Raw genomic sequence first — 16,573 nt, forward strand, 5'->3', positions numbered from 1 at the left:
GTTCCAGGGAATCTGATGCCCTCTTCTGATCTTTTTGAGCTCCTACATCCATGTGGTACACATATATACACTCAGGCAGACATACATACTCATAAAATAAATAAACATAAAAATAAAAAATTCACTTAAGTATTCTGTTTATGATGTCATTCAGAGATTCTCTGTGTAGCGTTGGTGGTCTCTGTGGCTTTTAGACATTAGAGAGCGAAGGGGGAATGAACTGCTTTTTGTCCTCTTTGCTTTGTCACCTCTTTTCACCATCCTTACCTAATCCAAGCTTCTTGCTAACTCCTATCAGGAAGTAAAATCTTTTTGAGCTGCTTCTATGTTTCATATTCTCTCTCCCTCTCCCTCTCTCTCTCTCCCCCCCGTCTCTCTCTCTCTCCCTCTCCCTCTCCTTCTCCCATCTCCCATCTCCCATCCCACTTTGTCCTGGTCATAGATCCAAAACCATGTCCCATGTCTTGGGCTTCTGTGACATGGGTGAGCCCCACACTTCTCTTCGAGGAGAAGTACATTAGTTTTTCTGCTTGATTAATTCCCTTTATTTCTCCTTCCTCCATTCATGTGGCAGTCAGTTCAGCAGGTTAAGGCTAGAGTTGGGCATGGTGATATATACCTGCAGTCCCAGCTACGCAACTGACAGGGAGAATCCCTGAGCCCAGGAGATCAAGGCCAGCCTTTACAGATTAGTATGAGAATGTAATAAGATAGAGGGAGTGGGGAAGAGAAGAGGAAGGAGGAGAGAAAGAGGGAGGAAGGTGGTAGTTCCTGAGCTTGGCAGTTTAAGGAAAGCAGGGAGAGAGAAAGGGAGGAAGAGAAGGAGCAAGGGCTAAAAGCCTTGCACCTGGCAGTTTGTTTAGCATGCCTCTGCTGTGCCTTTGCAGCCACCCTCCCTGCTGCTTCACAGTTAAGGGATGGAACAGACAGACTAGTGCTCACATACTTTGGTCTTTCCATGTCTTTTTCTTTTAAAATATTTTATTTTTATTTTATGTGTATGAGTGTACAGCCTGCATGTATGTGCACCTGTGTCATGCAGTGCCTGCGGACATCAGAAGAAGGTGTCAGATCCCCTGGAACTGGAGTTAGGATGGTTGTTAGCCACCATGTGGGTCCTCTGCAAGTGTAGCCAGTGCTCTTAACTGCTAAGCCATCTCTCCAGTCCTGGTCTTTCTGTTTCTTAATGACTATCCTTCCTTCTCAGGGAAGTGAGTTTGCTGTTAGCTTATGTAGCCTGGCAGGGGGCACTTTGATGATCCTCCTATCCTCCTAACTCCTACTGTGTAACCCACATCTTCCTCCCCTGTGCTCACCATGAATGCTGATGATCTGAGGTGCTCTCCTTGCTTCCCTCCCACAGGGGCTATGCCATCGCCAGCAGCAGTGATGACCGCATGAATGAGCCTCCCACTTCCCTGGGGCTCGTTCCTCACCAGGTCAGTGATTTGGTAATGAAGTTTGGGGGGGTGTCACTTCACCCTTCCATCACCATGCCTTCTCCAGCTGGGAATCACACAAGGGGCTTTATGACCTGGAGAGCAAGCCTTCTGTTCTACCAGATGTGCTGGGAGGAAATAAATCCTCAACCCTGTCACTCTTAAGTGTTGAGCTGCCGCCCAGGCCCCACATGCAGTAGAAAAAGAAGGGGCAGCTTTGGGGATGGCCAGGCCTGGTTAAATCTTGGCCACTGCTGTTACAACAGCAGTTCTGTCTACAAATCCCACTGAGCTCACTGAGCTCACCTGGTAGGCGTGGAGACCAGGGCCAACAGGTGACGGCCCAGCAACCAGGCAGAAACAACTGTTGTCCCAAGAAGTAGGGTTTTTTTCAGAAACAGAACCTGCAGCATCTCAGGGAAAATCTGTGCCTGAGGCCGAAAAGGGTGACATGGTGAGTGAGCCCTGGGATCCCAGTGCCTCTTCAAGTGTCTGTGTGCTGCCTTTTGTAGGAATGAAGCCAGTCCTGGTTTGCCCTGAGGGAAACCGTTCTTCACTATCCCCATTTGTTACAACCCATAACTGGAAGGTGTCCCTTTAGTGTGGTGGTGAGCATACCTGATGTATGTATGTATGTATGTATGTATGTATTTTGTTGGACATGCACCCCAGGGCATCACACATGTTAAGCCTGCACTCTGCCAGCAACTGGCCACTCCACCCCCTGTGCTCAGTATTTTGATATGCAAGGACTCAGAGAGTGAATGCAGAAAGCAACAGTACTCTGTGCCACCGCTGGTTACTTCTAGGTGAAGATGAGTCAGTAGAAGGAATTGCTAGCCGATGATCACAGAGAGAGTTAATGATCAGCCGTAATCCAAACCCGAACTCCAGTGACTGGTGTTTTCTCAAAGGTTTTGCAGTAGAGAGCCTTGGCCTGCACGTTGAGAGCCTTGGCCTCCTGCTCTACTCTAGCCCTTTTGTCCCCGCCACCTCCCATCATAGTGTCAGATCTCTTCATTCCTTTGCATGTCAGTGAAAGCAGATGCTTTAGCTCAGGTCCAAGAGGAACCACAGAACCCCTGGAATGGTAGTTTTCCCCTCGACTCCCCCAATGTGGCATTCATGTGACCTCAGCATGTCAGTCTTTTCCACAGAAGCATTTCCACAGGCCTGGTGACCCTGCAGTCAACCCTCTCCCAGTACATACACAAAACTGCTGTCCTTAGAGCTGACCTGGGCTGCTTGTGGGTCTCATTTACATCTTCCCCATGTCACCCTGCCCTCATCTTTTACAGAATGTGTGCCAAGAAGGGCCTTCATTAAATTTTTAATGAAACCTGCACTGGTTTCTCCCTTTAAGTTGTGGCTGCTGTGGCTTTCTCAGTGATGAGGCCAAAGGGTAAAACAGCCTCCCTAAAGGAGTGGCCAGTGTCAGATGCATGCGCCTGAGTTTCCAAGTGCCATGGCAACTCATCCCTCCCGGGATATTCATCCCCATTGAGCCTGGCAGTTTCCTGCCACTTACCAAGCTTTCTAGCTCTCTCCTTTGCAGTTGTTTGCAAGATTATTTTGGGTATTGGCCATCTCTTCATTTGGCGTTTTCAAAGGATGAAGAATAATGTCGCCATATATGGTAAAAAGCTGTGTGTGTGTGTGTGTGTGTGTGAGAGAGAGAGAGAGAGAGAGAGAGAGAGAGAGAGAGAGAGAGAATGTGGTGTGATTACTTGCTTACTTCAAGTTTTAAGCCTTTATTTTTTAGCTACAGTCTAAAAAAGAAAGTGGAGAAAGAACTTTTTAATCGGAGTTACTCAGTTCCCATTTAAACAACTTTTTTTTATGTTCCTCAAGTGGAGCCAGTCCATTTGTACAACTGTATTTTGATTAGGGGAGCATCAGATCCACAGAGCTCTGCCTGTGTTGCAATGCCCTGTTGCAGACTCAGCCCTTCTGGTCCTCCTGCTCCTCCTGCTCCTCCTGCTCCTTCTACTCCTGCCCCTCCTCTTCCTCCTCGTCCTCCCTCACCTTCCCAGCTCTAGGGACAAATGGTTTCCTGTTGGAGTGGGGCTAAGTCCCTTTGTGTACTTTTCTTGTAAAGTATGACCTGTGAGGTTCTGCAGACTCATTTTCTCAGTGCCCCAAGGAGTGGGTTTTTAATTGGCTCCTCTGGAATGAGATGAGGAGAAGCAGTTGGCCTTGGACTGAGAGTCCAGGATCCCCTCCAGTGTGTCTTTGTGTAATGTGGGCAAAGTGCTCTGACTTCTCCCTGCTGTCCTCTGGTGGGACCTGGGAGGCCCCAGTCTCACTCAGCTCCTCCCTGGAGGTCTACAGACAAATTGGTCCCATCCAGAGATTGGCCAGAGTCAAAGAAAGGCATGATATTTAGGCCCCCCCAAATAACTGAAATCAGCTAAACACTCGCTCTAAAGAAACCTTGAATTGGACTTAAAGACAAAGAAAAACCTTAAATGATGGGAAAACAGGCTTATAGGCTTCTTGTGTGGGAGAAGATTTGTACATTTATTTGTTTGTCCAGTCTCTGTCCCAACACACAGGGGTTGAATTCTGCAAGTCATCAGCAAGAGGTATAAGCATTTTTGTCTTTGAAGAGAGTGAATTTTTATGGATGCATAAAATACATACAGATAACCACACAAATCACCAGATATAGGACCTGAGTGATCACAGAGTGAACATGGCTGCCAGCACACAGTCACCAAAGTCTCTATGATTCTCCGTTGCCTCTTTCAACAGAGAGATGACTGTCTCTCCACTGTTAAAGGAGGCTTTTGTCTGATTTTGAACTTTATGTAAACCAATTCATGTAAGTTGTACCTTTGGTCAGGCTTCCTTGGAGGACCCTTTTGTGGTAGCCTTGGCACAGCAATGTTTTCCTGCTTTCTACCAACTGGGATCTTTTATTAAGGGAAAGATGGTGGTACATGCCTGTAATACCAGCAGGTGAGATGGGGGGAGGGCAATCGAGAGTTCGGGGCTCTCTGGGGCACATAGTGAGGCACTGTCTGAAAAAGTGAGACTAGAAAGGTGGGCCAGTGGGTAAAGCACTTGCCAGCAAGCACAAGGACCCATGTTCAGATCCCTGGCACCCACGTGAATGCTGAACAAGTATGGTGGCCCAGCTATAATCACAGCACACATGGGAGGAGGAGAAAGGGGATCCCTGGAGCAAGCTGACTTGAAAGTGAGCTCTGAGTTCAAGTGAGAAACCCTGCCTTGATATATAAAAAGAACAGTGATTGAGGAAAACACTCAGTGTCAATCTCAGTATGCATACATGTGCCCACACACATGTGCACATGCATATACACACATGCATGCATACCTCACACACATTTTTAAAACTGAGAAGAAAGGAAGGTTAGTAGTTGTATTCGTTACTTTTTTGTTGTTGTGATAAAATTATCTGACAGAAGCCATTTAAGGGAGAAGGATTTATTTTAGATCACAGTTTAAGAATGGGTGCAGTCCTCCACAGTGGGGAGGGTGTGGTCCCAGGGGCAGGAGGCAGCTGGTCATTTATGTCCACAATCAGGAAGCAGAGAGAGATGAGTGTTGGTGCTCAGCTCCCTTTCTCTTTTTTCTCTTTTTATTCTGTCTGGTATCCCAGTCCATCGGGTGGTGCCGTCCACATCCAGGGTGTGTCTTTCCTCTTCAGTTCTCTTGAGTTCATGCTCTTCACGTAATGCAGGAAAGTTGAACAAAGCCAAAACTAGGGCAGCGCTGGCAGCATGCCAGCTTGGGAACTCTGAGTGAAGCAGTGTGGAGATGGAGCCAGAGGCTCTAGCCACTGTTCATTTTGCCTATTGCTCCGACTCTGACACCCCTCTCCCCAGTCTGCAGGCCTTCTGCTTTTAATAAGGTCTCTTGAACTGTGAATTTGGGGATGCTCGGCTCTTGTGCCCTGGATGAACAGACTGCCTAAAGGAACAACAGCAAGAGTGCATTGCCTGAGATGTAGCTCAGGAAAAGGAATCTCCCTTCGGTTCTGCCCCTCGGCTTGATGACGCTGTGAATGGTACGAAAAGTGGTGGCCCACAGTTCCACAGTGTTGGCTGCTGTGGTTTGTGACCTAGTTATGCTGTCTGCCTTCTCTATCCAACCAGCCTATTAGGCACTTCCCAAACACAGACTCTGTGGAGCATATTGGGATCAGACAGGACAGGGAAGAGTAATGGAGCACCACTGTTTGATCCCATTTGCTCTTGGAGTGGTCCTGTTCTAGTGGGAAGTGCCTGAATGCCCGGAAGATCCAGGGTATGCAATCTGAGGAAGGAGAAAGAGTCCCTTTCCTTGGAGGGTAAACCACAGGTCTTGTCAAAGCTCAAAAGCACCTCAGGTCACATCTATCAAGTCTCATTTGAGGGTCTTGAAGATCCGTAAATAATTCTTTGCTTTTTCAGTGCTGCTCCCTGGGTGAGGTGGTCTACTGGGGAGCTGCTGGAGGAGGCAGCCTGAGGCTTGATCGTTCAGATCTTTAGGATCCAGTGGCCTCTTAATTTCCTATCCACTCCTTCATTCAGGACCTCATTTCCCCAAAGGGCTTGAGGCAGTAGCTGTTCTTGTCCAGTCTTGGGCAGATTACTCATCTCTGAATCTTGTGTTTTCATCTGTAAAGTAGGGACCACAGATTCTATGTATTAGGCACTGTGCGGTTCTGAGCACCCGAGAAGCTTGCCCATGCTGACTTTCTCTTTTTACTTTTTATTAAAATGGAAGTTTATCTACTTTCTAAACAGGAAATTGGGAAGAATCATAAAACTTGGGAAACAATGAGGGCTGTACTGGGAGAGTTAGCTCCATCCTGTACTATTTTCCTAAGGCTGATGCTGGCTGGCCTCCAGCTCAGTTCTTCTCTCCCTCAGTGGCTCCAGTTCAATAACCAAGAGGCAGGCATTGGTGGAAGCGGAAGCTGTTATCTGAAACAAAGACCTCTGTGGTGTGCCTGGGGCTCAGCTATTGCTAAACTCCATTTTGGCATAGAATGTGATTAAGACTCTTTTCAGCATCCAAGATCGATCTGGAGTTTGGACCTGTTTTATTTATGCAAACTCCAAGCTCTAGACATCTTGCCAAGCCTGCAAGAAGCTGGTGTGACATCTAAGCAGTGGGGTTCCCAAGGGGGCTGCAGGGCGCCTTCGGGGTGGCTGTTTGTTTCTGGGCAGTGAATCTTAGCTGGCCACGGAGGCGAGATGGACTTGGCACTCAAGTCAGTCTTACTTGCATTGATGTAAATGTGGCAAAAGACAAGGATGAGTGGCCCAGAAAGGAAGGCGCCCTTCTTTTCCTATTGTATTTATTTTGTGTCCAACAGGGCAAAATCCACTGAAGATGATTGAATTCATCCAATAGGTGTTAGATAGTCTGTGTTCTTGTTTTACAGGGTGTCTGATTTGAGTTCCTCTACTCTTCCTTTCCTTCTCTCCCTTTCCTCCCTTCTTTTCTTCTTTCCTGCTTTCCCCTCCTCTTTGCATTTTAGCTTTTCCACCACGCTTGAAAGCCAAAAATTACACCCCCCTACCCCCACCCCCGTGACCACCAACAACAAAAACCCAGAACTGATATTCCTACCTCTTCTGCTTGGTACTTGTGAGACTGTGTCATTTCTCTGAGCCCTGATTTCATTGCCTGGAAAATGGTGGGCAGTAGGGCTTTGCATTAAGGCCAAACTGAACTGCAGTGAAAGGGTGAAAATTTACAGGTTTAGACATGGCTTGGTCTAGTGCACATGAGTGGCCTGAATCTTCCATCCAGCTTCCCCCGCACCATCAGTCTCCACAGCAGCCCAGGATGTGCTTTCCTGCTTGTGTGGAAGGGGAATGGGAGAGGAGTGAGCACTTTAGGGGAACAGGAGGGGAGGCAGGGGCATGAAGAGTACTCCCCAAGCAGAAGACAGAGGCCAGTAAGCCTGTGTCAGGGGGAGTTGGGGCATCTGTGAGGGGGACAGTGTTCCCAGGCTGTTCTGAAGGATGAGACCTTCAGCCCAACATCAGGAAGAGGCCATTGATATCCTGGCATGAGGAGAGTATGCCTTGGCTACTGCATGGGAAACAGACTGGAGGTATGAGGAGCTCTGGGGGGTAAAACTGGAGTTGGTTTGGCTAAAATTAAGACAGTCTATTCCATGGGTTCCCCATCTGTGCTCTTTCATCAGTCACCTCCGAGCCATTCCATAATTCGCAGTCCCCAGCACAGCCAAGAGCCACCACTAAAAAACTCCAGGGACAGACACATTGGAGATACACTGCTCAGGTCTATGAAGGAAGGTTGTATGGTGGCATCCCATCAGATGATGGCCATAGTCCTCTGTGGCACAGAGCCACAGCCCACTTCTTAACTGATCTTTCACTTTTGTCTTCCTACTGTTGACACAAAAGCATAGCTCTCACCTCAAAGGGGATAAGTGATAGTTTATCCTGGAGCCGCATATGAGTGACCATGGCCCGGGAACACAGATTTAGGTCACCCCAAAGTTCATGTTCTAAAATGGAAACAGTTCCATAAAGTTTTTATAGTAACAGAGCAAGGAAAGTAATAAACCAAGGCACTTTTCAAGGCATTAAGTAGGCGGATACAGCAAAGCCAAGAAATCTCAGCTATAGGCCTCAGATGCTATGTTTTGACACTCAGCCTTTTGGTTGGTGGGTGCTAGAGTTTTGTTAAGTTAATGCAACCCAAAAGGTGGGGTTTTTTTGTTTTTTGGTCTTTTTGAGACAGGGTCTCCCAGTAGCCCCAGCTGGCCTGGAACTCATAATGTAGACCAGGCTGACCTTGAATTTACAGAGATCCGCCTCCCTCTCTCTCCAGAATGCTGGGATTAAAGTCATGTGCCACCACGCCTAGCTAACCCAAAAGGTTTTTGATCTGTTAGTCATGGGGTGTTAGGTCAGACACAGAGATGGGCAAGGAATGGCTATTTAGGGAGCTAAAGATAACTCAAGATAAATTTGTAATTAGGTTCTGGACCTGCAACATTCCAAACTCCACAGGCATTGAAATTCTAACCAGTTGATCAACATTGCAGAAGGTTCAGTTTGAGGATACAGGTTTTTTTTTCTGGAAACTTTTGTTCATACAACCAATACTAGGTGAATTTCTAGATGGACCTTGGAACATGACCCCAGTACACACTTTCAGCTCGAGCAGGTGTTCCTGCCTGGGAGCTTTACATAGTTAATTAGATATGTGCAGGTGTATCTGATCAAACATGGGCGCACAGTGCACCCACGTGGTGCTGAAGCAGTCCAGGGGCTTTCCAATTGGCTCTTTAAACAGCCCTCCCTAGTTTTATCTCATGCTCAGGACAGTGATTTCTGGCTTCTCAGTCCTTTTAGCCAAGCCCAGAAACAACCCAGGGCATCCTGTCTGACAGCAGAGATTTCACTTCAGTTGCTTTGCTCTTTTGTGCCCCTGCAGTTACTGACAAGCTCAGGAGCCAGGAAACCTCAGGCAAGTTTCTTTTGGGCTCTGCCACTCCCAGGTGGGATTATAATAGTCAAGAGTAGCAAAGAAGCACATATTTACAGCTATTTTAGGCACATTTTCTTTTTGTGCTAATCTGCAAGTACAGCTCAGAGGTAGAGTATGTGCTTAGCAAGTACAGGCCCTAGGTTTAAAGTTCAGCACCAAAAATAAATAAATGAAAATATTTTTTTCCTAGACTACACAGGGCACTAATGTTGGTGATTATTTTAGGAAGTGGTGTTGGAGGCTGAAGACTGCAGGGATTTTGTATTCAGAACCTTTCTGTACTCTTTGGAAAATATAAAGCTGATAAACCATTTTTAAAATGAACCTTCAAGGCATCGTGTATATACAGTTACTGTACACTTTAGTAAGTGTTGACAAGTATCTACACTCCCATCTTACCACCACACAGGAACTTGGAGCTTTTCTATGTCCAGGAGATCCTCTGGCCTGGTCTCGTCTGTCCCCACCCTCAGCTCCAGACAGCTCCTGACCTGATTTCTATGTGGGTTTTCTTCCCTTCTCTGTGCTTTCCTGTATGACAAGGTGGAAGAAGAGTCTACACTGTGAAAACAGGCACAGAGAGCTGGCCACCAAGCTGGGGCTATGTGGGTGAAATTAGTCTTTACTCCCTTGTGGAGAGGGGAAGAACAAAGCAAAGTTCAGAGGTGACTGATAAAAAGGAAGGTGAATGTGAACCTGGGGCTATTCTTATTTGGCAGCCTGGTTCCAGTCCCAGCAGGGGAGGGGGTTACATTTTATTTTGTTTTCTGTCATATGTTTATGGTTTATAGGAAGTGTTAACATATTTGTTTGTATTTTTTTCTTATTTATTTTGAGACAGGATCTCCCTGTAGGCCCCGCTGGCCTGGAACTTGCTGTGTAGATCAGGCCAGCCTTGATCTCACAGAGATCCGCCTGCCTCTGCCTCTCCAGTGCTGGGATTAAAGGTGTACACCACCATGCTTGGCTTACTGGAGCCCTTTTGAAACAAGTTCCAGGAGAACCTTGTGGTGACACGGGTTTAGAAAAGCACTAAGCATGCATTGCTCGGTGTACTTTCTACACTTTAAGGGCTAGAATCATGGTGAGTGTGTTTGTGCACGAGCATGGATTTGTGAGCCTGTGTTGCCAGAGGTCTCTCTGTGTCTCTTGCGCTATCAGGCAAACCATATAACATATCTTTATGTGCATTTATTATTATCGTGGCGGTGAGGGGAGTGACTTATAAAGAAATGAGCACCGAGTGCCTAGCTCCACGCCGCGCAGCTCCGTGCCATGGCTCAGAGCCTGCCCTATCAGATCACTCCCACGGCATGCCCATAGTCACTGCTAGCTTTTGCCCATGCCTCAGGAGCCAGTGGTCTCGCCCCAGGTCCATAAGTGCCGGGCCATTCTGTCCTCGAGTACGACCAGCTGCTGTGCGTTCCCAACACCCACTGCTGGACGTTCCTGGTGGCTCACAGCTCCTGTCCCAAGATGGCACCACAAATCCCTCCTTTCGCGGCCAACTCTCCACAGTCTATTCTCCGCAGCAGGCCCCACCCCTTGGAGGAACCAGAACCTTTAGGGAACAGCATACATGTACAGGCCTGAACCCAGCCCTCACCATTGCTAAGGAGGTGCTATACCCCTCCAAAATCTGGAATAGATCATTAATTTCTTTGATTGAGTTGGGGCCCGGCCACTCTGAAAAAGACATGAATATGTTCATTAGGACTTTGGCATAAGGTATGTGGATTGTAGATTTCTCCCAGAGTTTCTGAGCGTTTAAGTAAGGTACTGAGATTTCCAGCAGTAGCCGCTTCTCTGTAAAATTTTGTGCATTTCTTGTGGGGCTCCTGAGGGGATGCAGAGCCTGCTCTAGGTATTCACTGCCTTGGTAACTCAGGATTTAAAACCTGGGGAAGGGCTGCAGGTGGCCTGGAAATATGAATGTTGGTGATTCATTTTACTTGTGGTTATTTGATTTGTGTTTTTGTATAGTTCAGGTCTGAGTCACTTGGCAGGCTTTGGGTTGTGTTCTCCATTTATTTTGTATTTTACTGATTATATCATTTGAGCAAAGTACTGTGCTGTGGATAAATATATATAGTTCAGCCCATGTGTTGTCCTCTGGGAGCAAAGGAAATTAAAGCAAAAACCAAACCATGACTAGGTGTGACTACACATGCCTGTAATCCTCAGAAGACTGAGCCAGGAAGATTCCAAGTTCCAAACCAACCTAAGCTACATAGTAAGAGGCCCTATTTCAAACAACTAAAACAAAACTTGTATTTTTGGAAGTAATCACACAAATAATCTGATCCTAGAACAGTTAAAAATCATTTTGAGGGGCTGAAGAGATGGCTCAGTGGTTAAGAGCACTGACTGCTCTTGCAGAGGACCCGGGTTCGGTTCTTAGCACCCACATGGCAGCTATGAATCGTCCTTAACTCCAGTTCCAGGGGAATTCGAAGCCCTCTTCTGCCCTCCGCAGCATTGCACGACATGGGTGCACTCACATACATGCAGGCAATACACTCAAACACATAAAATAAAAATAATAAATAAAAATTAAAAAAAAACCATCTTGAAAAAGAACAAAGTTTTAGGATTCACTTTCTAGTAGTACAAAGCTTCATAATCAAGAGTAGTATTTGCATGCAGCTAGATAGGAGTAGACTCTCACTAAACTCTTGAGTTTATGGTCAACTAATGACAGAAGAGTGGAGAAAGTATTTTCCAACTAATGCCTCTACAGCTGGGTGTGGTGGCTCACACCTGTCATCCCTGTGCTCAGGAGGTTGAGACAGAAGGATTGCCAGGTGTTTAAAGCCAGCCTGGTCTACAGTGACACCTCATTTCTAAACAACTGAATTTGTCTATGCAAAAATGATTTTAGATCCTTCATCTATAACAGTTAACTCAAGGGGCTGGCAAGCAGGTAAAGGCACTTATGCAGAAGCCCAGAGACCTGAATTTGATCCCTCAAAACGACATGAAGGTAGAAGGGAGAACTCTACAGAGTTATCCTCTGACTTCCACACATTCACCATGGCATGCAAGCCAGCCCACATAATAAATATGTTTTTAAAAAATTAACTCAGGATGCATGAGAGACCTAAATGTAAGAGCTAAAACCTCCTAGCTAACACTGTAAGTCTTCATCACTCTGGGCTAGCCAATTATTTCTTATTTGTGATCCCAAAGATTAAGCACCAAAAGAAAAGGTAAAATAAAACTTAACCAAAATAAGAAATTTCTGTGCTTTAGGAAAGCAAAAGGTGTGGGGTAGGAGGGGGGTACAAGTGAGATGGCTCAGTAGATAAAGGCACTTGCTGCCAAGCCTGATGGCCTGAGCTGGGTTTCCAGAATCCTCATGGTGGAAAGAGAAAGCCAATTCCCAAGTTGTCCTCTGACCACCACACATACACTGTAACACTCATGGCACACAAATACACAAAATCGAAGTAAATAAAATGCACTACATATTTAAAAGGTCTGTTTAGGCAGCTCAGTGGGTAAAGACACTTGCTGCCAAGCTTGACAACCTGAGTTTGTTTCTCCAGGACCTACATGATAGAAGGACAGAACCAACTCCAACAACTCATCATCTTCCACATGCATGTGCCCCCACACACACATACACAAATAAACAAAGGTGATTAAAATTCTTAAAATTTTTAATGCAAATATTGGGGCTGGGAAGATGGCTTAGTGATTAAGAGTGCTTGTACAATTATGAGGACCAGAGTTCAGATCCCAGCACCCATGTAACAAGCTGGGCATGCCACACATGCCTAAAACCCTAGCTCAGAGCAGAGCAGAGAGTTGCTGGAGTTTGCTGGCTGCCAGCGTAGGTAAGGAACAGGAGCCCCAGGTTCAGGGAGAGACCCTGCCTCAAAGGAATAGATGGAAAGCAGTAGAGGAGGACACTTGACACCCTCTTCTGGCCTCCATGATCATGCACCTCCTCACGTTTGTGCATACACACACATGCAAGCACAAATCTTAGAAAAAAAGGCAAGAGAAACCACAGAATGCAAGGAAAAGAGTCATACATGAGGCAAAAATGTGTATCTGGAATCTATAAGAAATATATAATGCAGCTGTGCATGGCAGTGTGTGCCTTTAATCCCAGCACTCAGGAGGCAGAGGCAGGTGGAGCTCAAGGCCAGCTTGGTTTACATAATGTAGCAATAAAAGACAGCCTGACTTAAAATTTGATAAAGGATATAAACAGACATTTCTCCAAAAACATTCAAATGGTCAAGAAACCATGGGAAAATGGTTGATATAACCAGTCACGAAAATGAAAACCACTATGAGTTACTATGTCACACTCACTAGAATGACTGTAATAAAAAAATGGTGATGGGTGATGACCAGGAAGTGGAGAAACTGGAACCCTTCTGACTTGCTATGGGAGTTGAATATGGTCTGGTCATGGTGGGAAACAGCTGGGCAGCTCTTGACAATGCAAATAGGATGACCATGTGCCCCAGTCATCCCCTTTAAGTATCTGCCCAAGAGAAGTGGCTGCCTCCAGAGAGTGGGCTAGCAAATGTGCTGTCTCACTAAAACTGAGAATCATCTGGCAACATAAAGGGGTGACACACTGATATAGGGCTAGTGCAGGTGGAAGCCTACTGATCCCTGTTTAGGGAACTTGAGAATTTCATACAGGCATATAAGCATATAAGGTGTTTTGATCAAATCCATGCCCACGCCCTCCTCTCCAGCTCCTCCCATATCTCCCCATCACTTTTTTCTGATAACTTCTTGTACTCTTTCCCCCTCCTCTTGTTGTTCTTTGGGGCTTTTGGCTACTCTAACATCCCCCCCTCTGAAGAGGTAACCATAAAATCTTTAAAGGATTAGATAAGAGCTTCCAAATACTTTTGACATGTTTGGCCTTTGGAACAGAGTAGGTTGCTAAGAGGCCTCTAGATATGGGGATGACCTTTGAAACAGAGTATGTTGCTAAGAGGCCCAAGGACATTTTGACTTTTAGCCAAGAGACTGGCTGCTTTTCTTTGGGGTCTTTTTACACTAACTGCCTAGCCAATTCCTACCTCCTGTTCTTATCCCACCATCCTCAACTTGCAGATAGGGAATCAGAACACAGACCGCTCTACCTTATTCCATGCTGAACAGGCATGCAGGGTGAGGCAATTGGGGTACCCCTTCAGTGGGTCTATCTAAAAGACTCCCAAATTGCATAACTCTTATCTGTAGGGGGAAAAGAAAGTCCTTGACTGGTGAATAGGAGATGTGAAGGAGAAGTAAAGGCATTACAACTTCTAGGCAGGAAACTAGAAAAAAGTCAGAACATGGCAAATTTCAAATGTTCATATGAGAGTCCACTGGAATTTCTTGACAAGGACTTCCAAAAGCATCCCTCTATTGGGTTCCTCCCCATTTTTCTTTTGTCTGCCAAGGCTGGATTCAAGTGATGGACTCAGGATTTGTTTTCAGGCACTTTGATAGCTGTTGGAGTGGCTAAAATCAGTGTCAGTTCCCTCTTAAAGGCTTCTAGATAGGGGAAGAAAACAAATGTATCCATCATTTTAGAACAATAGTGGATTGTCTCCCTTAGCTACGGGTGGGCACTACAGTATTGGAGACCAAGATTTGCAGTCTTACATCTGAGAAGCAGTTTCTGATTCAGAACAAAATCATCAATGAGAAATAATTGTCTAACTTTTATATGGACTTAAGCCTAATGTCTGGGAAGTGTAATCCCTTGAACTCTTAAAGAAATATACTGATGACTGTTTGAGGATCAGTTCCTCAGGGATCTCATGGGCTTAGGAGGCGCCCCTGACTCCTTTCTTTTACCAATTCCATCAAGTCAAAGGTCCTGCTCAACTATGGCTGGCTTTACTTAGAAGCATGGAGGAAATGTTTCCTCTAAGTTGACCCTCCTCTTTGTAGACTAGACACTGGTTCAGGTCCATCTGGTGGGGTCTCCATGGCCTCCCTGAACAAGAAGACAGGTGACTCACCACAGTTACAGGACATTTTGAGAGATGTTCCATAGTCCCCTGGAACTTAGCTGACCCTGGAAGGCAAAGGGCAAAAGCTGTCCTTTAAGTCCCTCTGACCAGATTAGTATAGGCCTCAAAGTATGGCTGCTAAACATCCAGTCAGGTTAGTTCCACCAGTCTGCTACTTTTAATTACCATGTGCGATGTAGATAAACCTTGGGTAAAAAACCAAATGTAGAGTATATTAGTGGTGGGCGGGGCCTGAGAAAAGGGGAGAACGAAATTTGATTGGTTCTAGGTTTCTTTCTGGGGTGATGAAAATGTGCAAGTGTGAGTTTACTGAGAGCAGCTGAGTAGCTTTCAGGAAGATGAACATTTCTAGAACCATAGCTGTTATCAAAAGGTAGACTTACCAACTCTGAAGTCAACATAGAATAATATGGGGGAAATTACAGATGTCCCTGGCAAGCAGCAGTCAGTCAACCTAGCAGAAGTACATGCCTGTAAGAGACTCCATCCAAGTTTGAGCTAGAAAGCCTGGTGTGGGGACTCACCCCCATGATCTCAGCACTTGGGAGGCTGAGGCAGGAGGATGTGGGAGTTTGAGGCCAGCCTAGAGTATGTAGTGAGTTCCACGTCAACCCGTGCTTCATTGGGAACCTTGTCTCAAACAAACACAAAAGCAAGCAAGAAAACCAACCACAGAACAAAACAAATTCAAAAGGGAAAGTGGGTCAGGGGACCTTGAGTCCCCATACAAGGAATTCTCTGCTTTATTTGACCTGGCAAGTTCACACACATGTTCTAGTTCATTTCCTTGGAAATGGGCTACCTGTGGTGCTGAACACATGGGAGCCAGCCCTATTAGCCAGTTCATGCATCTGGGCTCCTCAATCTGTTCCTCACCTGTGTGGCTGACTGTGTTCTCCCTTTTTCTCCTCTACTTTCTCTCTGTTTCAGCTCCCTAACTATGACTGCCCCCCCATCAGCTCTCCTCCCCATCTCTACTCTTAAGATGGTTTAGCAGAGAAAATTCCCGTGGGACAGAAAGTGCAAGAAAATCTCTGAGACAGTAGAATGAAAAGACCTTTCTGTGACACATACATGGAGACACAAATGCCTAGGCTAGTTTTGACAGCATTTTAATAGAACATAGGCCGAATCTGATAGCTTTTAAAGAGTTCAGTGCGGAATAACTTGGGTATGAGAACGCACTATGAGCATATACCACTCAGCCTGGACCTTCCCAAGCACCAGCATTTTAAAGAGCTTTTCTGTCATGTTGGTGTTTCCTCTTGATATCCTGATTAGCAGACTTACCACTCTGAGTTTGCCTCTTGTTCTTGAAATAGGAAACTAAAAGTCACTTTTTCAAAGGTTCACAAGGAGTTTGTAAGTTTTAACCAAACACTTTTTTTTGCTCCTGGATTAGTGAAGTCCCATAGTGTATTGATAAGGATATATGCAGAAGGCGTATAGGCAGTCTCCTCAAGGCCAGGTGTTCCAGAGAGAAGAGCACACTTCCCATTAGACTGTTGGTTGCAAATGGACATAAAGATAAAACCACCCAAACTCAGGTAGGGTGTGGAGGCAAGTGGATCTCTGTGAGTTCAAGGCCAGCTTGGTCTACATAGGGAGTTCTAGGCCAGCTGGGGCTACAGGGAGACTGTCTCAAAA

At 45.9% G+C, this 16,573-nt stretch overlaps 1 protein-coding gene across 5 annotated transcripts in view; it reads left to right on the top strand.

Annotated features, from left to right (window-relative positions):
* The window catches only part of Atg7 (autophagy related 7), a 272,025-nt gene that overhangs the window by 92,106 nt on the left and 163,346 nt on the right, over positions 1-16,573 (top strand). For all 5 annotated transcript variants that reach the window (XM_029557052.1, XM_029557053.1, XM_029557055.1 and 2 more), the window contains one exon: positions 1,364-1,439. In XM_029557052.1, the coding sequence (XP_029412912.1) occupies positions 1,364-1,439 (76 nt within the window). The remainder of the gene's footprint in view (positions 1-1,363; positions 1,440-16,573) is intronic.

Source organism: Nannospalax galili, unplaced genomic scaffold, assembly GCF_000622305.1.
Source record: "Nannospalax galili isolate Female #2095 unplaced genomic scaffold, S.galili_v1.0 scaffold406, whole genome shotgun sequence".
NCBI classification, from domain to species: domain Eukaryota; kingdom Metazoa; phylum Chordata; class Mammalia; order Rodentia; family Spalacidae; genus Nannospalax; species Nannospalax galili.